At 44.9% G+C, this 25,007-nt stretch overlaps 1 protein-coding gene across 3 annotated transcripts in view; it reads left to right on the plus strand.

Annotated features, from left to right (window-relative positions):
• LOC109865706 (testis-expressed protein 2) overlaps positions 1-25,007 on the plus strand; it is a 63,780-nt gene that overhangs the window by 25,328 nt on the left and 13,445 nt on the right. For all 3 annotated transcript variants that reach the window (XM_031799057.1, XM_031799056.1, XM_020454091.2), the window contains exons 3-8: positions 2,323-3,868; positions 10,804-11,004; positions 13,210-13,534; positions 13,800-14,032; positions 14,176-14,340; positions 15,157-15,256. In XM_031799057.1, coding sequence (XP_031654917.1) covers positions 2,348-3,868; positions 10,804-11,004; positions 13,210-13,534; positions 13,800-14,032; positions 14,176-14,340; positions 15,157-15,256 — 2,545 coding nt within the window. In that variant the 5' untranslated portion in view covers positions 2,323-2,347. The remainder of the gene's footprint in view (positions 1-2,322; positions 3,869-10,803; positions 11,005-13,209; positions 13,535-13,799; positions 14,033-14,175; positions 14,341-15,156; positions 15,257-25,007) is intronic.

Genomic DNA, 25,007 nt, shown 5'->3' on the forward strand with positions numbered 1-25,007 from the left:
CAGCCACGTCCTCAGAGCATGCGCAGACCAGCTGGTTGGTGTGTTTACAGACATATTCAATCAATCCTTATCCCAGTCTGCTGTTCCCACATGCTTCAAGAGGGCCACCAGTGTTCCTGTTCCCAAGAAAGCAAAGGTAACTGAGCTAAACGACTACCGCCCCGTAGCACTCACTTCCGTCATCATGAAGTGCTTTGAGAGACTAGTCAAGGACCATATCACCTCCACCCTACCTGACACCCTAGACCCACTCCAATTTGCTTACCGCCCCAATAGGTCCAAAGACAACGCAATCGCAACCACACTGCACAGTGCCCTAACCCATCTGAACAAGAGGAATACCTATGTTTAGAATGCTGTTCATCGACTAAAGCTCAGCATTTAACACCAAAGTACCCTCCAAACTCGTCATCAAGCTCTAGACCCTGGGTCTCGACCCCGCCTTGTGCAACTGGGTACTGGACTTCCTGACGGGCCACCCCCCAGGTGGTGAGGGTAGGTAACAACATCTCCACCCCGCTGATCCTCAACACTGGGGCCCCATAAGGGTGCGTTCTGAGCCCTCTCCTGTACTCCCTGTTCACCCACAACTGCGTGGCCATGCACCCCTCCAACTCAATCATCAAGTTTGCGGACGACACTACAGTGGTAGGCTTGATTACCAACAACAACGAGACGGCCTACAGGGAGAAGGTGAGGGCCCTCGGAGTGTGGTGTCAGGAAAATAACCTCACACTCAACGTCAACAAAACAATGGAGATGATTGTGGACTACAGGAAACAGCAGAGGGAGCACCCCCCTATCCACAACGACGGGACAGTAGTGGAGAGGGTAGTAAGTTTTAAGTTCGTCGGCGTACACATCACGGACAACCTGAATTGGTTGTCCGTGATGTCCACACAGACAGCTTTGTGAAGAAGGCGCAGCAGCGCCTCTTCAACCTCAGGAGGCTGAAAAAATTTGTCTTGTCACCAAAAGCACTCACAAACTTCTACAGATGCACAATCGAGAGCATCCTGTCGGTCTGTATCACCGCCTGGTACGGCAACTGCTCCGCCCACAACCGTAAGGCTCTCCAGAAGGTAGTGAGGTCTGCACAACGCATCACCGGGGGCAAACTACCTGCCCCCAGGGCACCTACACCACCCGATGTCACAGGAAGGCCATAAAATCATCAAGGACAACAACCACCCGAGCCAGTGCCTGTTCACCCCGCTATCATCCAGAAGGCAAGGTCAGTACAGGTGCAACAAAGCAGGGACCGAGAGACTGAAAAACAGCTTCTATCTCAAGGCCATCAGACTGTTAAACAGCCACCACTAACATTGAGTGGCTGCTACCAACATACTGACTCAACTCCAGCCACTTTAATAATGGAAATTGATGTAAAAAATGTATCACTAGCCACTTTAAACAATAGCACTTAATGTAATGTTTACATACCCTACATTACTCATCTCATATGTATATACTGTACTCTATCATCTACTGCATCTTTATGTAATACATGTATCACTAGCCACTTTAAATTATGCCACTTTGTTTACATACTCATCTCATATGTATATACTGTACTCGATACCATCTACTGCATCTTGCCTATGCCGTTCTGTACCATCACTCATTCATATATCTTTATGTACATATTCTTTATCCCTTTACACTTGTGTGTGTATAAGGTAATAGTTGTGGAATTGTTAGATTACTCGTTGGTTTTTACTGCATTGTCGGAACTAGAAGCACAAGCATTTCGCTACACTCGCATGAACATCTGCTAACCATGTGTATGTGACAAATAACATTTGATTTGATTTGAGCTGTGTTGGACTCGATCCCCTATCAAAGCACAGAGCTCAGCCAGGGGAAGTCTAAGGGCTTAATTCATTTCCTCCTCATTGTTTTGGTCCTGCTTTCAATAAGGATATTATAGGGGGCTTCTCATAGGAATCGGCTACTGTAACTCGACTTGATTAACTTTTTTGTTAATTGCTTAGTGATACGCCTTCTAGTCCTGCTATTGGAGTAGGTTCCTCCTCCAAACCTCGATTTGTTGAACCCATTCTTTGTTCTGGCTGAGTTGAGGTTGTTCGATAATGACACACTATGGGGACATCGTGGACTAAATCGCCTACATGTCTAACATTGCCCTCCTGTTTGTGTAGGTTCATGTGTTTGTTTGTATTTGCGTAGGGCTGTGTGTGGTCGATAATATCAATACCCATTTAACGCCATATACTCTGTTTTGTAGTTGGGAGTTTGTTTGGTGATGATACAGTATGGGGACGTGTGTAACCTTTGCCCTCTCCCTGTCTATCTCCCTAGGCTGTGACCCAGCAGGAGCGCTGCGATGGCCAGCTGCCACAGTAGCCATGCAGACACTGCCGAAGCTCCTCCTCCCTCAGCCTCACGGCCGCCAGCCATGCCCAAGCTCCACGTCCAGGGCTCGCTGTCCCGGAAGTCCATCACCATCCACTTCTCGCCCCTGGGCGAGGAGGAGAAGGAGGAGGAGCTCTATGGGGCAGTTGTGTCCTCTCCTCTTCCCCCTGCTGGACCCATAAAGGACCCCCCAGGCATTGTGACGGCCCCGGAGGCCAGCGAGGATCTGATCCTTGATGGAGCCGGGTTGGACTCTGAGGCTCAGGCTGCAGTTCTGCCTATGTTGTCCTCAACTGGTCCTCAAAGCTCCATCACCTCCACGTTACCCTCTGAACTGAAAAGATCCTCTCCTTCCCCTGCCACCACCTCCAAATCCACTTCCTCCAAGTCTAGCGACAAACCTTTCTTCAGCCTGGTCAAGTCTCTATCCTCTGACATCATTGAGCCTTCTGAAAATGTCTCCATCTACCCCGCTGCCCCCACTTCCGTGCGCCACTGCCACCCGATGAAAACCCTGGTCAAGTCACTCTCCTCTGACACCTCCCAGGAATCCCCCCCTTCCTCCTCCTCCTCGCCCTATCGCCTCTCGGACTCCCGCCTCAACCTGCACCTCTTCAAGCAGTTCACGCAGTCCCGTGCCCCAGTAGGTGTCGTTGCCGGGGCTGACTCAAAGACCGCCCCCTCCTCGACGCTCACCTCCCCAGACAGCCGCAACTTCTTTAAGGCGTCCGTGGAGGCGAGCATCGAGGACACTAAGCGCCGTTTCTCCGAGGCCATCTACGAGCCTCTCCAGCTGTTCAATAAGATCATGGAGGACAAGACTGGAGGCATTGGCAGCAGTGCCTTTCGGTCCAAAGCGCTCTCATCCAGTGCTTCGGAGCTCACCTGCCTGGCCTCCCTCAACAACGGCCAACCAGAGAGCAACAACAACTACAGCATCAAGGAGGAGGAAACCGGGGATGAGTGGGAGTCTGAGGGAACCGGAAACGGAGCCAGCTCTCCAAATCCCACCTCTGACACCAGAAGTCCTAAAATGTCTTCCACCTCTCTCAGCCTGGACAATTGCTCCATGTCAGCCCTGGCCAAGCTGGAGGACGAGGACTTCTGTATCCTCTCTAGTGAGGACTTTGAGGATATCGAGGGGGATTATGGAGACACAACCGACGATACATGTAGCCAAGTCAGACTGCCGCCTAGTGGCAGTCCAGAACTATGCAGTGACGACAAGTCAGAGGGAGAAGATCTGCCACCCAGCATTCCACACTACACCCTGATCATCATCACAGCGCTGGTCTACGGGTACTTCGTGTTGCCCCTGCCCACCTACGTTGGGGGTATGCTGCTGGGAGTGGGACTAGGGTTCATGCTAGCTATCGCTGTGGTGTGGTTGGCCGGACCCAAGCCTTCTGGCAATCGCACCAGACATCCCAGACACCAGGGGAAGCTGAGGAACATGGCCCAGCTGGGCATCAAAGAGCCAAGCATCTTCAAGGTGAGCAACTCCATGATCTTCTCACATATTGGTTCTCTAACCTCTCTTCAGGGACCTCCAGATGTTTCACAATTTAGTTGTACCCTAGAACTACCACTCCTGATTCACTAAACAAGGGCCTAATGATTAGTTGAGAAGTGGAATCAGTAGTGCTAGCTCTGGAATAGAGCAAATTCATTGGACAGGCTGGGGATCACCGAGGAGAGGTTTGAAATCACTGTAAAACCAATTAACTGAAGATATGCAGAAATCTATGGTCACACAAATAGACAGTGGTGCTGAACACAGACCCAAAAATGAAAGATTCATAAGACCATGTTATTATTACTTAGCTAATGGCCAGAATTCTGTTCGTTAACAATGAGAGACCTGCTGTGGTAAGGTATCACGTTGAACTTTCCCAATACTTGTGTTATCAGAGCAAAGCTGCTTTAGACCGACCATTAGAGATCTAGGTTGACCTGTAATTCACTAGCCTTGATCCCGTTGGTGTTCATTGTACATATTTTTTAAGAAGAAGCCGGGTGACCATCTTGTAGCCTGGTCTTAATTGCGACTAATTATTATTTTAGCTCCTGCTGTGCAATACTCTTTTCATAAAAGCACCTTAAAAAATGTCCAATGTTCTCAGATTCTTCAGAAGTCCCAGCTGGAGGATTTCCTCCCTTTTTATTACTGACTGATCACCTACATGTAACTGCCAAACTAATGGAAACGCCACCAAAGTGTCTTAATAGGGTGTTGGGCCAGCATGAGCTGCCAGAACAGCTTCAATGCACCGTGGCATTGATTCTATTGGAGGAATGCAACAGAAATTCCATAATTTGGTGTTTTATTGGTGGTGGTGGAAAATGCCATCTCGGGCGGCACTCCAGAATCTCCCGTAAGTGTTCAATTGGGTTGAGATCTGCTGACTGAGACACACTCAGACGCACACAGACACCCTATGCTCCTTTGAACCCCCTCTTTCAAAGTCACTGAGATCTCTTATGGATATTGTAGCCAAAATAATGGGCAAAAGGGGATTTTTATATGTGACACTAAGCATGACGGGACATTCATTTCTTAATTAACTCAGGAACCTCACCTGTGTTGGCAGCACCTGCTTTAAATATACTTTATCCCTCATTTACTCAAGTTTCCTTTATTTTGGCAGTTACCTGTACAGCGTTTCAGCACCCATCATGATCCGTGACTGGCTTAAAGGCATACTCTAGGATTTTAGCAATGAAGCCATGTATCTACTTTCCCAGAGTCAGACGAACTAGTGGATACCATTTATATGTCTCTGTGTCCAGTATGAAGAAAGTTAGCATTGGTTCGCAAAACTACCTCTAACTAGTGTTAGCGCAATGACTTGAAGTCTGAGTATCTGCTAGCATCCTGTCACAGCCTCTTGTATTATCTTCTAGTCTCCTGACTAGTCTCGCCTCTAGACAAATATAGACGACTGTTGTGACAGCCCACATAAAGTGCCATTCAGAGAAGAAAAACGCCTATTTGAGCAGTAAATGAGATCGTCCACGCTTCGACTCTTTCACCGCTTTGATGTCAGAGGGAACAAAAGAGTGAGGCTCTGAGGCAAATATACCTCATCCTCCATTGTTAGCGCTAATAGACAATAAATTACCTGAGGGAAGCCAGCTGTGCATTTAGCAGCATTAGCACTCAAATGGATCAGACAGACCATAGCCACTGTGGCTGTATATCATACTCAAAGCCTGTTAGCCTACTTTCTCTTCACTGCTAATGCCCTCCATGGCTTGCCAGGCAGTAGTAGACCCTGTGGAAGAGTGGTCACCCCGTGGCCCTCCTTCCAAATGATGTCACCTCTGGACTGTCAACGAAAGCCAGTCGGTCAGTCACAGTATAATGGAGAGGGTTCACGGTCTTGTTTGACCCCCACATATTGGAAAGCTGATAATAACATCACCAGCAGGCAGCACACAAACACATTAACTGTCAGGCTTTAATGTCCTGGGCTTGGCCTTGTCAGTCAAAGGGACAGTGAATGGTGGCGTTATGGACACAAAGGGGATAGGCTTTGTTCAGGGCTATAATATGACAATTTGGTGACAAGTGTCTTCTGTCTCTCTCCCCTCATTCTCTTATTCCCTCGCATGCCCTCTCTCTCTCTCTGTCTCCTTCTCTCTTTTTTCTGTCTTTATTTCTGTCATTCTCTCTCTCTCTCTCCCATCTCCCTCTTCATATCTAGCTGTGGGAGCAATAGAACCAGCACATCTAGGCCTATATCAAGTTTCCTGCAGGAGACTTGTGTGTCTGTGGTGGCAAAGCTCTAGGGGCCGTCTTGATCTCTGTGAAGAGGAAGGGACGAGATGAGACTGGGGGGTTGCATCCTAAATGGCACCCTATTCTCTAACATAGTGCACTACTTCAGACTCAGCCGACGAGGAGGCAGCACGTTACTAGATGACTGCTGTCGCGATTCTACTATCCTCTTCAATCTACTGCCGTTGGATGAGGATTTTTATTAGTGGTTCAAGGCTAAACCAGTGGTGCAATATTTCTCTACACGTTGGAGTTAAAGAACGTGGACAATACACTGGTGGTAATAGTGATGATAGCCACTAGGAGCAACCAGTTTCAATCATCACTATACCTAACCCACAGTGCAGACCATCAGGGTTGAGGTCAAGTCGTGGATTGTTGTGTGTTTGAATCTGTGACGGCATCATCGTTCTTTGAAGGTTAAGCATTTTAGATGTTACTGGTCCCGTCTGTGGCATAGGGCATTTCCAGGGATTTAGACCGACTTGATTTCCACCCCTTTAGATTTGATTAGGCCTAGTAGTTTAATGAAGCTGTTGGTAGCAGTGACAATCGAAGATACACACACACAGGATGCAGTCTAAGCCTGCATGAGTAATTTAGGAGGAAAATACAGCTAGATAAATCAGCAGTTAATTTTCTACTATAAAGTTTTATAATTGACCTCAACACCAAATATGTTTGGAAGCTATTTTTCAAAAACAAATGACTTTTTGACCCACCCACTACATAATTTTGGTCTAACTACACACATGGGGCACCCTAGTTCACAAATAGAATGATTTTTCGTTTTAATACATATTGCCTGTTTATAAATTGAAATGAGAATGCAAACAAACCCAGGAAAGGCTATCTGGTGAGTCAGAGACAATGAAATTATTGACTCCGGTCTATTGGCAAGACATGCATCATACTTGCGCAACAACCTACTATAAGCATTACCAAATCCTTCTGATCCATCTGTTCTTGACCATTTTTATCAACACAGAGTTGTGATCTCAATTTTGACAAACTGATTGTGATTTAGTTTCTATTAGAGGTCGACCGATTATGATTTTTCAACGCCGATACCGATTATTGGAGGACTAAAAAATGTGTAAAATGTATTTGTAATAATGACAATTACAACAATACTGAATGAACACTTACTTTAACTTAATATAATACATCAATAAAATCAATTTAGCCTCAAGTAGATAATGAAACATGTTCAATTTGGTTAAAATAATGCAAAAACAAAGTGTTGGAGAAGAACGTAAAAGTGCAATATGTGCTATGTAAGAAAGCTAACGTTTCAGTTCCTTGCTCAGGACATGAGAACATATGAAAGCTGGTGGTTCCTTTTAACATGAGTCTTCAATATTCCCAGGTAAGAAGTTTTAGGATGTAGTTATTATAGGACTATTTCCCTCTATAACATTTGTATTTCATTGACCTTTGACTATTGGATGTTCTTATAGGCACTTTAGTATTGCCAGTGTAACAGTATAGCTTCCGTCCCTCTCCTCGCTCCTCCCTGGGCTCGAACCAGCAACACAATGACAACAGCCACCACATCGAAGCAGCGTTACCCATGCAGAGCAAGGGAAACAACCACCCCAAGGCTCAGAGCGAGTGAAGTTTCAAACGCTATTAGCGCTCACTAACTAGCCAGCCGTTTCACTTCGGTCACACCAGCCTCATCTCGGGAGTTGATGGGTTTGAAGTCATAAACAGAGCAATGCTTGAACGAAGCGCACAACGAAGAGCTGCTGGCAAACGCACAAAAGTGCTGTTTGAATGAATGTTTACGCGCCTGCTTCTGCCTACCACCGCTCAGTCAGATACTTAGATACTTGTATGCTTGTATGCTCAGTCAGATTATATGCAACACAGGACACGCTAGATAATATCTAGTAATATCATCAACCATGTGTAGTTAACTAGTGATTATGATTGATTGTTTTTTAAAAGATAATTTTAATGCTAGCTAGCAACTTACCTTGGCTTACTGCATTTGCGTAACAGGCAATCTCTTTGTGGAGTGCAACGAGAGAGAGGCAGGTCGTTATTGCGTTGGACTAGTTAACTGTAAGGTTGCATGATTGGATCCCCCGAGCTAACAAGGTGAAAATCTGTCTTTTCCTAGGTCGTCATTGAAAATAAGAATGTGTTCTGAACTGACTTGCCTAGTTGAATAAAGATTTAAATAAAGGTGTAAAAAAAAAAAAAGCGGCGCCCAAAAATACAGATTTCAGATTGTTATGAAAACTTGGCCATTCCGATTAATCGGTCAACCTCTAGTTTCTATACATAGACGGAATCAGATGTTCATGCATTTAAATTCTAAATAAACCACAGACAGTGTCACCAGCAAAGCACCATTAGACCTCCTCTATGCTTCATGGTGGGAACCACACATGCAGAGATCATCTGTTCACCTACTCTGCGTCTCACAAAGACACGGCGATTGGGACCAAAAATCTCACATTTGGACACATCGGACCAAGGGACAGATTTCCACTGTTCTAATGTCCATTACTCGTGTTTCTTGGCCCAAGCAAGTCATCTTATTATTGGTGTCCTTTAGTAGTGGTTTATTTGCAGCAATTCTACCATGAAGGCCTGATTCACGCAGTCTCCTCTGAACAGTTGATGTGTCTGTTACTTGAACTCTGAAGAATTCATTTGGGCTGCAATCTGAGGTGCATTTAATTGCCAATTTCTGAGGCTGGTAACTCTAATAAACGTATCCTCTGCAGTAGAGAGAACGCTGGGTCTTCCTTTCCTGTGGCGGTCCTCATGAGAGCCACTTTCATAATAGCGCTTGATGGTTTTTACAGCTGCACTTGAAGAAACTTGAAAAGTTCTTGAAATGTTCTGGATTGACTGACCATGTCTTAACTTGTTATGGCTGCAATCCTGATATCGGGATAAGTGTCATCAACAACTGCTGAATAGCATAGCTCTACATACAATAAACATTACTATAAATATGTATATTCATGAAATCACAAGTGCAATATAGGAAAACACAGTTTAGCCTTTTGTTAATCCACCTGTTGTGTCAGATTTTGAAATTATGCTTTACAGCAAAAGCAATCCATGCGTTTGTAAGTTTATCGATCGATCGCACGATAAAACATTAATTAAGTACACTTAGCATCAGGTAGCTCGGTCACAAATCAGAAAAGCAATCAAATTAATTGTTTACCTTTGATCTTCGGATGTTTTCACTTACAAGACTCCCAGTTACACAACAAATGTTCCGTTTGTTACATAAAGATTATTTTTATATCCAAAATACCTCAGTTTGTTTGGAGCGTTATGTTCAGAAATCCACAGGAAAGAGCGGTCACGACAACGCATACGAAAATTCCAAATAGTTTCCATTATGTCCACAGAAACATGTCAATCCTCAGGTTGTTTTTAAACATATAATCGATAATATATCAACCGCAAATGTCATTCACAGTAGGAGAGGGGAAAACCATGGCTGTCCAAATTCTGTTGCGCAAGCAAAACTCATGTGACCACTTGATGCAATGTTATCGTTCTGGCTCATTTTTCAAAATAAAAGCATGAAACTATGTCTAAAGACTGACACCTTGAGGAAGCGATAGGAAAAGGAATCGGTTTCATATCCCTTTAAATGGAGCAAAGGGATGCTATGGAACATGGAGTTTTCAAAATAGAAGCCACTTCCTGCTTTGATTTTCCTCAGGGTTTCGCCTGCAATATCAGTTCTGTTATACTCACAGACAATATTTTGACAGTTTTGGAAACTTTAGTGTTTTCTATCCAATACTAATAATAATATGCATATATTAGCAACTGAGACTGAGGAGCTTGCTGTTTACAATGGGCACCTTTTCATCCAAGCTACTCAATACTGCCCCTGCAGCCATAAAAAGTTAAAGTTCTGATGGACTGTCTATTCTCTTTGCTTATTTGACCTGTTCTTTTACCAAGTAGGTTCTGTATACCACCCCTGCCTTGTCACAACACAACTGCTTGGCTCAAACGCATTAAGAAGGATAGAAATTCCACAAATTAACTTTTAACAAGGCACACCTATTCATTGAAATGCATTCCAGGTGACTACGTCATAAAGCTGGTTGAGAGGATGCCAGGCGTGTGCAAAGCTGTCATCAAGGCAAAAGGTGGCTACTTTGAAGAATCTAAAATATTACATATTTTGATTTAACACTTTTTTGGTTACTACATGTGTGTTCATGTCTTCACTAATATACTAAAATGTAGAACATAGTAAAAATAAAGAAAAACCCTGGAATGAGTAGGTGTCCAAACGTTTTGACTGGTACTGTATCTTAATGTGTCCGTTTTTAAGTTTTTATACTTTTAGTAACATTTCTAAAAACCTATTTTGGCTTTGTCATTATGGGGTATCGTGTGTAGATAAATGAGGGTAAAAACGATTTAATCAATTTTAGAATAAAACTAACCTAACCAAATGTTTTCAAAAAGTCAAGTGGTCTTAATACTTAACGAATGCACTGTATAGTCTACTGTACAAATAATTTTATTGCGCCATACAAAGTAGATGTGTTAATTGATTGATTGGTTTAATGTGTCATTGGTTGATTGTTCCACTGGTTTGTCCATTGATTGATTGACCTGACTGATTTCTCTATCTCCCCCTGCAGGGCTGGATGAACGAGATAGTGAACTATGACCCGGAGACATACCACGCCACTCTGACCCACTCTGTGTATGTGAGACTGGAGGGCTCTATCCTGCGCCTGTCCACACCCAACCACAACATCGCCCGGCGGGCCACCCATAACGAACCCAAGCCCGACGTCACCTATATCAGCCAGAAGATCTACGACCTCACTGACAGCAAGGTGGGTGCATTAAAAAAAATATCAAAAAGAGAATAAGGCAAAGGAGGTCAGAAGGGTACATTGTTTACATATGTGAATATGTGTCTTTACCTGTTGCAAACCATGTGAAGGGATTTTTTTTATTTAACTAGGATATTCAGTTAAGAACAAATTCTTATTTACAATGACGGCCTACTGGGGAACATTGGGTTAACTGTCTTATTCGGGGGCAGAACGACAGATTTTTACCTTGTCAGCTTGGGGAGGCTGGATCAACTGGCTCTAACCGCCCCAGGGGACAGCGTGAGTAATGGGGAACCAATCAGTTGTCTCAACGATGTCTGTGCGTCAGTCACCCCCTCCTTGGGGCCTTGGGGGATATTGTTCTCTCCCCTCGGCCCCTTTTTAGCAAGGTGGAGACGAAGTAACAGCAAATGTTCTTAGTACTGAACAAAACAACAAGATCTTTGCATTTGGGGCCAAGGTCTGGCACAGGATGTGTGTGGTTGGTGTCCGGAACCATTGTACATCTTCTCTGATGTTGCGCTTATATAGTATATAACCCAGAGGTTCAATCCACTCAGTGGACTTTCACTCTATTCACTTTGTGGGTGGTGAGACCAGATCCCTTTATCGTTATGTTTTTAACTTCTCTTGGGTAGGGGGCAGCATTGGAGATTTTGAATAAAAAGCGTGCCCAAATTACACTGCCTGCTACTCAGCCATAAAAAAATAAGAAATAAAAAGGTAATATGCATATAATAGATAGAAAACACTCTGAAGTTTCTAAAACTGTTTGAATGATGTCTGTGAGTATAACAGAACTCATATGGCAGGCAAAAACCTGAGAAATAAATCCAACCAGGAAGTGGGAAATCTGAGGTTTGTAGTTTTTCAACTCTTGCCCTATCGAATACAGTGTCTATGGGGTCATCTTGCACTTCCTAAGGCATCCACTAGATGTCAACAGTCTTTAGAACCTTGTTTGATGCTTCTACTGTGAAGTGGGGCTGATTGAGAGGGGAATGAGTCAGAGGTCTTCCAGCAGCCACGAGCTCAGTCTTGCGCGCTCACGTGATAGTTAGCTTGCGTTTCATTACTTTTCTACAGACAAAGGAATTCTCCGGTTGGAACATTATTGAAGATTTATGTTAACATCCTAAAGATTGATTCTATACATCATTGACATGTTTTTACGGACTCTAACAGAACTTTTGGACTTTTCGTCTGCTCCTAGTGAACGCGCTTTGTGAGTTTGTATTTGTTTACCAAACACGCTAACAAAAGAAGCTATTTGGACATAAATGATGGACATTATTGAACAAAACAAACATTTATTGTGGAACTGGGATTCCTGGGAGTGCATTCTGATGAAGATCATCAAAGCTAAGTTAATATTTATAATGCTATTTCTGACTTCTTTTGACTCCAACATGACGGATATCTGTTTGACTTGATTTGTCGTCTGAGCGCTGTACTCGGTTATTGTTTGCTTTTTCCGTAAAGTTTTTTTGAAATCTGACAGCGGTTGCATTAAGGAGAAGTGGATCTAAAATTCCATGCATAACACTTTAGCAATGTATATTATGAGTATTTCTGTAAATTGATGTGGCTCTGCAAAATCAGTGGATGTTTTGGAACTACTGAACATAATGCGCCAATGTAAACTCAGATTTTTGGATATAAATATGAACTTTACCGAACAAAACATAAGTATTGTGTAACATGAAGTCCTTGTGCGTGTCTGATGAAGATCATCAAAGGTTAGTGATAAATTTGATCTATATTTCTGCTTTTTGTGACTCCTCTCTTTGGCTGGAAAAATGGCTGTGTTTTTCTGTGACTTGGCTCTGACCTAACATAATCGTTTGGTTTGCTTTCGTCGTAAAGGCTTTTTGAAATCGGGCAATGTGGCTGGATTTACAACAAGTGTATCTTTAAAATGGTGTAAAATACATGTATGTTTGAGGAATTTTAATTATGGGATTTCTGTTTTGAATTTGGCACCCTGCAGTTTCACTGGCTGTTGACAGGTGGTATGCTACCATCCCACGTACCCTAGAGAGGTTTTAATAATGTTAATATACTGATTGGTGATTGATCTTGTCTCTCCTCATTGTTAACTTAAAATTAAGTTGAGCTGTAGTGGATATTTTATGAGCTGTAGTGGATATTAGACCCACACAGACACACCCAACTCAATCAAACATTCTATTCCCACTCTAGATCTATCTGGTGCCCCAGAGTCTGGCCAGGAAGCGCGTGTGGAACAAGAAGTACCCTATCCGCATCGAGCTGGCCAAGCAGGACGACTTCATGTCCAAGGCAGAGGGGGACCACAGCGAAACCACACACGAGAGAACCACGGCCACAGGAGAGGCGACCGTGGGGACGGAGGAGGCCAAAAGGTCCGTTGGTCCTGAACTGACCCTGTACCTGTTTGGTCGGACGGGGAGGGAGAAGGAGGAGTGGCACCGGAGGATCCTGTTGGCCTCCAAGCCCCCCAAGACAGGGATGAAGAGAGTCACTGGTCTGCAGGGGAGTAAGGCTGGTGAGTGGATGGATCCAGGTGCCACACACTCACTCACGGACCAACACACACACTTACACACACATTCTTCCGTACTAGTTATTTACAGGAAGTTATCGCTTGACTCAACATGTCTGGCGCTTGCATGCTTGCACAAATATAGTGTGACAATGTGAAAGCGACTGAGGGAAGTGCAAGACTGCATTTGTATTTCATAATGCACATGCAATATATTGATCCAGCTGCATCGTACTAATATCTTGTTGATATTTGACCCCTGTGGCAGCCTTGAGCTCCCACAGCCGCAGCAGCAGCCGGAGCAGTCTGGACGAGGTGCTAGCGTCTCAGCCAAGGACCAGGGACTCAACAGCAGGCATAGCAGCCAAGTCCCTACTGGACTACAGTGTCTACATGGCCACCCTGGTGCCCCCCGAGACTGGCACTGCCACTGCCACGCCCATCGCTGCCACTAGTCCCGTAGTCCAGAGTCCACAGAGTAGCCCTGGGTCGGGCAAGAAGGTATACCTTCAACCCCCTCTCATTTCTCACAACTGTGTACTATACTCTGTTGTTGTACATCATTTCTGTAAATAAATCTAATTACAGTACACAGTTGTGCTTAAGTTAGTATTTATCTCACTTCTTGTGTACCCGCCTACCAGTTGCAGAGCAGCAGCAGCTTTGACCCTGTCGTTTTGCTGGGGGAGGAGGAGCCTGTTGCCTGGGTGAACTCTGTGATTGGCCGGGTGGCATGGGACTTCCTGGGCGAGCCCTACTGGGCTGACGTGGTCTCCAAGAAGATCCAGATGAAACTCAGCAAGATCCGGGTGGGTGGCCTTTGACCTCTCTTCTCTCACCTATGACCCTGTTGTGACAAAGGGCTCATGTGTTTAAAAGAGCATTCTTACACTGTTGTATCTGTACTGTATTCTGTTACCACTGAGCTGCATATGTTCAACAGAGAAGATCAAAGGACACACAAAAAAGGGATGAAGAAGATGAGGTTTATTTGGCTCAGAAGGAGGGAAGAGGGGTAGAGAGAGAGAAGGAGCCATGCATTCCTAAATATAGAGAAAACACAAATAAAAAGAGACTAGGGGACTCATGCCTCTCAGTGGATCCTTACGACTGCAGGAACGGACACACACACACACACACACACACACACACACACACACACACACACACACACTCTAAATGTCAGCCACTTCCGCTGTGCAGCCCCGCCACAGGACTCAGAGACTCCACACTGGGCTCAGAGAGAGAACCTCATTCCTCTCTCTCTCTCTCTCTCTCTCTCGATCTCTCTATCCATCCATGTATCCCGGTTTTGTATCCTGGTCCTTCGATTATCCCCCCATGTTTCATCTTTGGGGTTGTTACTAGCCCCACGATAGCCCTTCGTCTGGTCCTATTCCCAATGTCGTGTGGTGATGTTGGCTGTTAGTCTTGTTGTCTCAGCTAGCCGGCGTGAGGGAGTCGATAGGGGCCTTTGTGGCAGATGAGAATGACTGGGAGATGTAGAAGGAGTGAATGAGTGGCTTGTTACCATCAACCTCTAACTTGCACATACTATACACCTGCAGCTGCAGATCCTTTGTGTGTGTGTGTGTCATCTACTTGACTGTTTCTTTCTCCCCCAGCTCCCCTACTTCATGAACGAGCTGACCCTGACAGAGCTGGACATGGGCGTGGCCACTCCCAGAATCCTTGGCGCCTCCAAACCCTCAGTTGACCATCAAGGTAAGAACCCTGGAAATGTGATACTGTATTATCCATCAACCAAATCCTGACCAGTAAAGAAAAACTGCAATTCATTGTATCTTTACACGCACTCAAACACACATATTGTGCAACTAACACACACACACACACACACACACACACACACACTCGCTCAGCCAGGCTCCCACTGTGCAATGTGCTATTAGCAGGGTTGAATTCAACTTCACACCGCCCCATCGTTGCAATTGATCCCCTCCGCTGCGTGGTGCCATCGTGGCAGAGGCATCATGTCGAGCTGTGCTGTGTAATCTGTTTATTAGAATCACTCTTTCCTTACGAGAAGGCATGAACCGTAGATTCAGTCTAGCACGGCTCTCTATAAGCATAAGGGCAGTATTGTGAGCGTGGGTGTTTTTTATGTCTGTGTCTAATATGTTGACAATTTGGTTGGAGTCATATCAGTACAGGAATTCCAAGTTTTCTTATCTGCGGTGTGGTCTCATGTGATATGAGTTAAAGTGCTACACAGGTCCAGGATACACAGTGTCTCTCACACACGCACACTCTTGCAGGTGCGACACACACACACACACACACACACACACACACACACACACACACACACACACACATGTATGGCCCACTGTTGATTTACATCCTCTGATTACTGGCACACGTCACGCTACTGTTTAACACGTGTACATTCTCTCTCTCTTCACACACACTCCGCTCTGTCCTAGTACGGAAGTGTCGGTGTGTCTTGTGACTACTCCCCACCCCGCCATTTCTCTGCCTAATAACATTGTAATATTAGGGCCCTGTGTTGAGTTCACCGGCTCTGTCATAAACCCTGGACCAGGGGACAACACCACCACTGACCGACACGATGTAATGCTAGCTGACAACGTGAACAACAACCAAGAGACCACAGTGACAGCAGATATAGCAATGCTAACAATGCTAAGTGCCAACAATAACACCACTGACCGAAACGATGTCATGCTAGCTAACAACAACCAAGAGACCACAGTAACGGCAGAGATAACAACGCAAACAACAACCGTGACAACGGTGAGGGCCACAACGCTAACAACTGCAGCAACAAGAACAAAAGACAAGTGTCTTTTTTACATAGCCACTTAGCCAGTCATGCTAACAGCAATGATCACAACGACATGCTATAGGCTGGTCATTCATTCAGCATTAGAAAAAGCTATGATGGCGTAGGAGGATACATATTTGGAAATGGTTAGGGCACGCAAACACACACACACAAATTAGACCGTCATATGATCGATAAGTCATGGGAATAGATGATTAATTGAACAAGACGCCAGACTGGTCCGTGTCGGTGATGACTGTATTTTGAGACCATCTAAGAATAAGAACTCTAACATTACGTTTATCAACAGAGGGAGAATGTCCAAGTAGAGGGGCTCAACTCAATACCACATTATCAATGAATATATCTAACAAGAAGAATTAGATCATTATGTTCCACAGGAGTCAACCCAATCCTGATAGGCGTTTACTCACTCAGTCAGTATCACTCATTGACAACATTATCGATGAATAACGTACTATGTTAGTGACGCTATTGTTTAGCGTGTTTTGCTAGTGTGATGGAATGTGTGTTGTGGGCAAATGCCTTGCTAAGTACAACGTATTCAAGTCCTGAGCTGTTTAGTGGGTCACATGGTTATCTGTTAGGCCTGAGTAAATAAAGGCTGAAGTACACTAGAGGGGTCATAGACTTGGCTGTTAGTTGCACAACCGGCTTCTCAGTACAGACACGCTGCAGTTTGTATAGCACAGTTGCACGGAGGTTTGGACAATATTAATATTACTAGAGGTAAATGCCTTCACTTTGGTAGAGTGACTGTTGGTTGGTTGCTTTCTAGCAGAAGCAAGTGTGTCTCTCGTAACATCTAACCATCCAGCACCTTCCATATTTGCACAGTAGGTCATCATTATTGGGTGCATACACATCACATGTCATTTCTGGGTACGTACACCCTTACGCCCCACAGTATAGATTTTCCTGCATCTTATTCGTGTGTAAATATTAGGAGAGATGGCGTCCTATGATATGTAGATCAGATACTTTACATTCTAGTAATGGCTAAAGATGACTGGAGATGACTGGCCCACTGAATGCCCCCACTCCATTGGGGCATGGCCCTCCTATGGCCTCTAAATGACTAGGGCCCAGTCTTGAATCTGCTTCTCCCATGTGCTTGAGTTACAGACAGGAAGAGATAAACACTAGTGAAATAATGTGTGTTTGTGTGTCTGGCATTCGGGTTTTGTCACTTCTCTCTCTCTCTCTTTCTACCCATCTGTCTTTCCACAGTACCCATCTTTAATTCTCCCAGTTTCTCTGTTCCCTCTCTCTGTTCCTCTCATTCTGTTTCTTCCTCTTTTTGCCGAACACTCTCTGTCTAGGTCTCTCGTTGTCTCCCTGCTGTTCCTCTGTGAGTCACTGCCACCATTGTTTTGTCATTTCTATCGCCCCGCGCTCCGATGTGACTTAATGACGGAGGAAATGGATTCCACCACAGGCTGAGAGGGGAACAGATTCTGTTGGATCAGAGTTGGAGGAATGCACTTCCACTACACTCAGGAGGACTGGGTTATGTTCATTAGTCACCAAACAGTAAAGCATTGAGTGAAATCTGGAGGGGCTACTTGTACTTTTCCAATAAGAATGAGCACGACCCATTTTTTTTGTGGGTTGTTATGGGTTTTAAGGAGTACGGTAATCAGCTTTCTGGGAAGATATAGTTGTTTTGCCTGATGTTATGCAATTTTAATGTTTTGCAATGTAAGGTGATGTCAATAATATGGTGGTTCGATCCAACTCAGTTACAGAGTCCCACTATCTCGCAACTAAATGTTACTTAGTAATGATCATATGCTGCAACTTGGTTAACCCTTTCAAAATAGCTCACTAACAGTAGAATTTGCTGTCGAATATAGCTGGAAAACATGATTTTCTATCAACAAATAACCTTTCATTCATTACATTTTAGTCTCTCAAACATGTTTTTATTTTGGCAACCCCGCTGCAGTGCCAATCCCCCACCCCCCCAGCCTGACCACTGAATACCACTGTTCTAGACTGAGGCTAACACACAGCTGAACTGGCAATGTGCAGGTTAACCGACAAATAATTGCTAGAATTCACCAACATTTGAATCATTTGCATTGGAACAAGTGTATGCAACTATAATGTTTCTTAGGGAAAAGATTCCTCCAGCTTACATTCTAAAGAAACATTTCCATAATCCAGGGAGTTCGAGAGGCCCAGTTTGTAGTGTGCAGCCTGCCTGTCCTCCAGGCAGCGCCAGGTCTCTTGCCTTCTGCCCTTACTGGAACTGCTGGGCAACCACGATCAATAGAACTCACTGGCAGTGGAATAGAGGCTGGGCCTAAGGACCAACATCTGTCTCTCTCTCTCTCGCTCTCTCGCTCTCTCTCTCTCTGTGTGTGCACGTATACGTGCACTCGCTTGTATGCTTTTGTGTCAGAGTGTGTACTTTCCCGCGTGCTTTCACGTTGGTATCCTTCCTTCCTCTGAGCATGTATGCATGGGAGTGCTCCGCTCGTCTGACTCGTCACCAGGCCAGCTCACCCCAATTAAGCCAGAGTTGGCCTTTCGACGCTGCTCTCGCAGCTAGCGATTTGGGGCTCCTCTCCCCACGCCATCAGCCCTGCCTTCCCTAACGCTGTCGGACACAGCCTTATTATCACCAGGGCTCGCCAGAGCCACACACAGGGTTAGGCAAGGGCCACAAGTCCCCGGGCTCTCTCTCTCTCTCTCTCTCTCTTTTACACCATGGGGATGTGGACGGAGTAGGTCTGAGTGGACAGGGCTGGGAGTGTATTTGTGTGCGTTTGCTTGCCTCTGGTGTCACAGGGCTGCCTTGTGGTCACTTAGCACAGCTGGCGTTTAGGCTTGGAGAGGACGATGTTGAGAAAGAAGCACTAGCTTCTCCAACCCTTCCCCCCTGGGAGTGTTCACCCCGTAGGCGAATGGTGTCACGAGTTGGTTGTCCTGCATAGTTCCTCGTTTTCTCAACCTGCTATGTTTCTGTGAAAGCAACATGAACAGTGAGGCCAAAGGTCGTCCCGGCACATTGATGGCTTGTTGGTTTTATGGGCTTTCAAGTCTCTTTATGATTTTATGGGCTTGCTACTCTCTTTATGATTTTCCTCTCCTAGATAAATTGCTTTTGGATGAAAGCACACACAAAAAATTGGCCTACAATAAGAATTGAAAATGAATATAATACTCACTGCTAATTACATTTGTACCGAAACTGTCTGTCTAGCTATCAAGTTTCTTCTAAGTGTAACTAGGCCTAACATCTGTCATTTCAAAGCCATGTAGTGCCATGCAGGACACCTTCAGTGGTCTTTCTGTACACAGTGTTCAAAGACATGCCATGATAAAGAAGACCATGTGATATAGAGGATGTATGTTATTAAATTACAGAGTCATACAGAGCTTCACTGTTTGGAGGAGGATATGAGTCTCCAATTGTTGTGTGTGTGCTATGTTCAGTCGTTGCCAAAAGTTTTGAGAATGACAGTCTGCTGCCTCAGTTTATATGAGGGCAATTTGCATATACTCCAGAATGTTATGAAGAGCGATCAGATGAATTGCAATTAATTGCAAAGTCCCTCTTTGCCATGCAAATGAACTGAATCCCCCAAAAACATTTCCACTGCATTTCAGCCCTGCCACAAAAGTACCAGCTGACATGTCAGTGATTCTCTCGTTAACACAGGTGTGAGTGTTGACGAGGACCAGGCTGGAGAGCACTCTGTCAGGTGTATTGAGTTCGAATAACAGACTGGAAGCTTCAAAAGGAGGGTGGTGCTTGGAATCATTGTTCTTCCTCTGTCAACCATGGTTGCCTGCAAGGAAACACGTGCCGTCATCATTGCTTTGCACAAAAAGGGCTTCACAGGCCTGGATATTGCTGCTAGTAAGATTGCACCTAAATCAACCATTTATCGGATCATCAAGAACTTCAAGGAGAGCGGTTCAATTGTTGTGAAGAAGGATTCAGGGCGCCCAAGAAAGTCCAGCAAGCGCCAGGACCGTCTCCTAAAGTTGATTCAGCTGTGGGATCTGGGTACCACCAGTACAGAGCTTGCTCAGGAATGGTAGCAGGCAAGTGTGAGTGCATCTGCACGCACAGTGAGGCGAAGACTTTTGGAGGGTGGCCTGGTGTCAAGAAGGGCAGCAAAGAAGCCACTTCTCTCCAGGAAAAACATCAGGGACAGACTGATATTCTGCAAAAGGTACAGGGATTGGACTGCTGAGGACTGGGGTAAAGTCATTTTCTCCAATGAATCCCCTTTCCGATTGTTTGGGGCATCCGGAAAAAAGCTTGTCCGTAGAAGACAAGGTGAGCGCTACCATCAGTCATGTGCCATGCCAACAGTAAAGCATCCTGAGACCATTCATGTGTGGGGTTGCTTCTCAGCCAAGGGAGTGGGCTCTATCACAATTTTGCCTAAGAACACAGCCATGAATAAACAATGGTACCAACACATCCTTCGAGAGCAACTTCTCCCTCACCATCCAGGAACAGTTTGGTGACGAACAATGCCTTTTCCAGCATGATGGAGCACCTTGCCATGAGGCAAAACTGCTAACTAAGTGGCCCGAGGAAGAAAACATCAATATTTTGGGTCCATGGCCAGGAAACTCCCCAGACCTGAATCCCATTGAGAACTTGTGGTCAATTCTCAAGAGGTGGGTGGACAAACAAAAACCCACAAATTCTGACAAACTCCAAGCATTGATTATGCAAGAATGGGCTGCCATCAGAGGATGTGGCCCAGAAGTTAATTGACAGTATGCCAGGGCGGATTGCAGAGGTCTTGAAAAAGAAGGGTCAACACTGCAAATATTGACTGTTTGCATCAACTTCATGTAATTGTCAATAAAATCCTTTGACACTTATGAAATGCTTGTAATTATACTTCAGTATTCCATAGTAACATCTGACAAAAATATCTAAAGACACTGAAGCAGCAAACTTTGTGGAAATTAATATTTGTCATGCTCAAAACTTTTGGCCACGACTGTACTGTGCATTCGGAAAGTATTCAGACCCCTTAACCCCCCCCCAAAAGGTACGTTACAGCCTTATTTTAAAATGGATGAAATAGTTTTTTCCCCCTCATCAATCTACACACTACCCCATAATGACAAAGCAAAAACTGTTTTTTAAAGTGTGTGTGTTTACACTACCGTTCAAAAGTTTGCCGTCACTCAGATTTGTTCTTGTTTTTGAAAGCAAAGCACATTTGTTTTGTCAATTTTTAAAATAACATTAAATTGATCAGAAATAGACATTGTTAATGTTGTAAATGACTTGTAGCTGGAAATTGCTTTAAAAAAAAAATAGGCCCATTATCAGCAACCACTCCTGTGTTCCAATGGCACGTTGTGTTAGCTAATCCAAGTTTATCGTTTTAAAAGGCTAATTGATCATTATAAAACCCTTTTGCAATTATGTTAGCACAGCTGAAAACTGTTGTTCTGATTTAAAGAAGCAATAAAACTGACCACCTTTAGACTAGTTGAGTATCTGGAGCATCAGCATTTGTGGGGTCGATTACAGGCTCAAAATGGCCAGAAACAACTAACTTTATTCTGGAACTCGTCAGTCTATTCTTGTTCTGAGAAATGAAGGCTATTCCATGCGAGAAATTGCCAAGAAACTGAAGATCTCGTACAACGCTGTGTACTACTCCCTTCACAGAACTGCGCAATCTGTCTCTAACCAGACTAGAAAGAGGAGTGGGTGGCCCAGTGCACAACAGAGCAAGAGGACAAGTACATTAGTGTCTAGTTTTGAGAAAGACGCCTCAAGTCCTCAACTGGCATCCCGGAGTCGTCTCTATACTGTTGACGTTGAGACTGGTGTTTTGCGGGTACTATTTAATGAAGCTGCCAGTTGAGGACTTGTAACTGTGAAATTTCATTTTTTCAAATTTCATAAATAAATAAATAACAAGAGATCACGTTTACATAAGTATTCAGACCCTTTACTCAGTACTTTGTTGAAGTACCTTTTGCAGTGATTACAGCCTCAAGTGTTCTTGGGTATTTCTCCCATTCTATGCAGATCCTCTCAAGCTTTGTCAGGTTGGATGGGGAGCATCGCTGCACAGCTATTTTCAGGTCTCTCCAGAGATGTTCGATCTGGTTCAAGTCCGGGCCACTTAAGGACATTCTGACACTTGTCCCGAAGCCACTCTTGCATTGTCTTGGCTGTGTGCTTAGGGTCGTTGTCCTGTTAGGTGAACCTTTGTCCCAGTCTGAGGTCCTGAGTGCTCTGGAGCAGGTTTTCACCAAGGATCTCTCTGTACTTTGCTCCGTTCATCTTTCCCTTGATCCTGACTAGTTTCCCAGTCCCTGCTGATGGAAAAACATCCCCACAGCATGATGCTGCCACCACCATACTTCACCATAGGGATGGTATTGGCCAGGTAATGACCGGTGCCTGGTTTCCTCCAGCCTTGAGGCTTGGCATTCAGGCCAAAGAGTTTAATCTTGGTTTTATCAGACCAGAGAATCTCGTTTCTCATGATCTGAGAGTCCTTTAGGTGCCTTTTAGCAAACTCCAAGCAGACTGTCATGTGCCTTTTGTTACTGTGGCTTCCGTCTTTTATAAGGTGAACCTTTGACCTAGTCTGAGGTCCTAACCTAACCAGAAACTGTGGATAGATGGTAGCATTCGCGCGAAACTGGAAGTGCGAACCACCGCATTTAACCATGGCAAGGTGACTGGTAATATGGCAGAATATAAACAGTGTAGTTATTCACTCCGCAAGGCAATCAAACAAGCTAAATATCTGTATAGAGATCAAGTGGAGTTGCAATTCAACGGCTCAGACATGAGACGAATGTGGCAGGGACTACAGACAATCACGGACTACAAAAGAAAAACCAGCCACGTCGCCGTGACTGACGTCTTGCTTCTGAACAGGCTAAACACATTATTTGCACGTTTTGAGGATAACAGTGTCACCGGCGCGGCCCGCTTTCAAGGACTGTGGGCTCTCCTTCTCAGTGTCCGACCTGAGTAAAACATTTAAACGTGTTAACCCTCGCAAGGCTGCCGGCCCAGACGGTATCCCCAGCCGCGTCCTCAGAGCATGCGTAGACCAGCTGGCTGGTGTATTTACGGGCATATTCAATCTCCCTATCCCAGTCTGCTGTCCCCACATGCTTCAAGATGGCCACCATTGTTCCTGGACCCAAGAAAGCTACGGTAACTGAACTAAATCACTATCGCCCCGTAGCACTTACTTCTGTCATCATGAAGTGCTTTGAGAGACTATTCAAGGATCATATCACCTCCACCTTACCCTAGACCCACTCCAATTTGCATACCGCCCCAGTAGGTCCACAGACGATGCAATCGCCATCACTCTGCACACTGCCCTTTCCCATCTGGACAAGAGGAATACCTATGTAAGAATGCTGTTTATTGACTAGCTCAGCATTCAACACCATAGTACCCTCCAAGCTCATCATTAAGCTCGAGGCCCTGAGTCTGAACCCTGCTCTATGTAAATAGTCCTGGACTTCCTGACGGGCCGCCCCCAGGTGGTGAAGGTAGGAAACATCACCTCCACTCCACTGATCCTCAACACTGGGGCCCCACAAGGGTGCGTGCTCAGTGTGTTCTCAGCCCCCTCCTGTACTCCCTGTTCACCCATGACTGCGTGGCCAAGCACGCATCCAACTCATCCAAAAGTTTGCAAACGACACACACAACAGTAGTAGGCTTGATTACCAACCACGATGAGACCGACTACAGGTAAGGAGGTGGGGGCTCTAGGAGTGTGGTGCCTTGGAAAACAACCTCTCACTTAACGTCAACAAAACGAAGGAGATGATCGTGGACTTCAGGAACAGCAGAGCGTTCCCCCCCCCCCCCCCGCCCATCTACATCGACGTGACTGCAGTGGGGAAGGTGGATAGCTTCAAATTCCTTGGCGTACACATCACTGACAAACTGAAATGGACCACCCATACAGACAGTGTGGTGAAGGCACAAGCATTTCTCTACACCCGCAATAACATCTGCTAATCACATGTGACCAATAAGATTTGATTTGAAGGTCCTGAGCGCTCTGGAGCAGGTTTTTCATCAAGGATCTCTCTGTACTTTGCTCTGTTCATCTATCCCTCTATCGCTTGCTAGGGCAAAGTTTCACCTATCCCTCACATCTCAAGGATAATCAATGGAAACAGGATGCGCCTGTGCTCAATTTCCAGTCTCATAGGAAAGGGTCTGAATTCTTATGTAAATAAAGTGTTTTCACTTTGTCTTTATGGGTTATTGAGTGTAGGTTGATGAAAGAAATGTCATTTTAATCCATTTTAGCGTAAGGCTGTAACGTAACAAAATGTGGTTAAAGTGAAGGAGTCTGAATACTTTCCGAATTAACTGTGTGTGTCTGTGTTTTGTCTATTGATTGACTGTCTGATTAAAACCGATAGAATTCCCATCATTCCTGCTGTAGGAGAGGTACAAGTCATGTGTTAGTGGGAAGTCTTACTGTGTTGCCAAGAGAAAGTGTGTGTTCTCGCTCTCTCTCTCACGCACACACACACACACACACACAAGCCTGCATCATCTATCAACCCATGAGTGCCCCCTAGTGGTGTAAAGTAGCACTCTCCCAAAGTACAGTTCCGTGTGTGTTACCGTATATGTGCCTAGTGTGTATT

Source organism: Oncorhynchus kisutch, linkage group LG20 (genome assembly GCF_002021735.2).
Source record: "Oncorhynchus kisutch isolate 150728-3 linkage group LG20, Okis_V2, whole genome shotgun sequence".
Taxonomy (NCBI): Eukaryota; Metazoa; Chordata; class Actinopteri; order Salmoniformes; family Salmonidae; genus Oncorhynchus; species Oncorhynchus kisutch.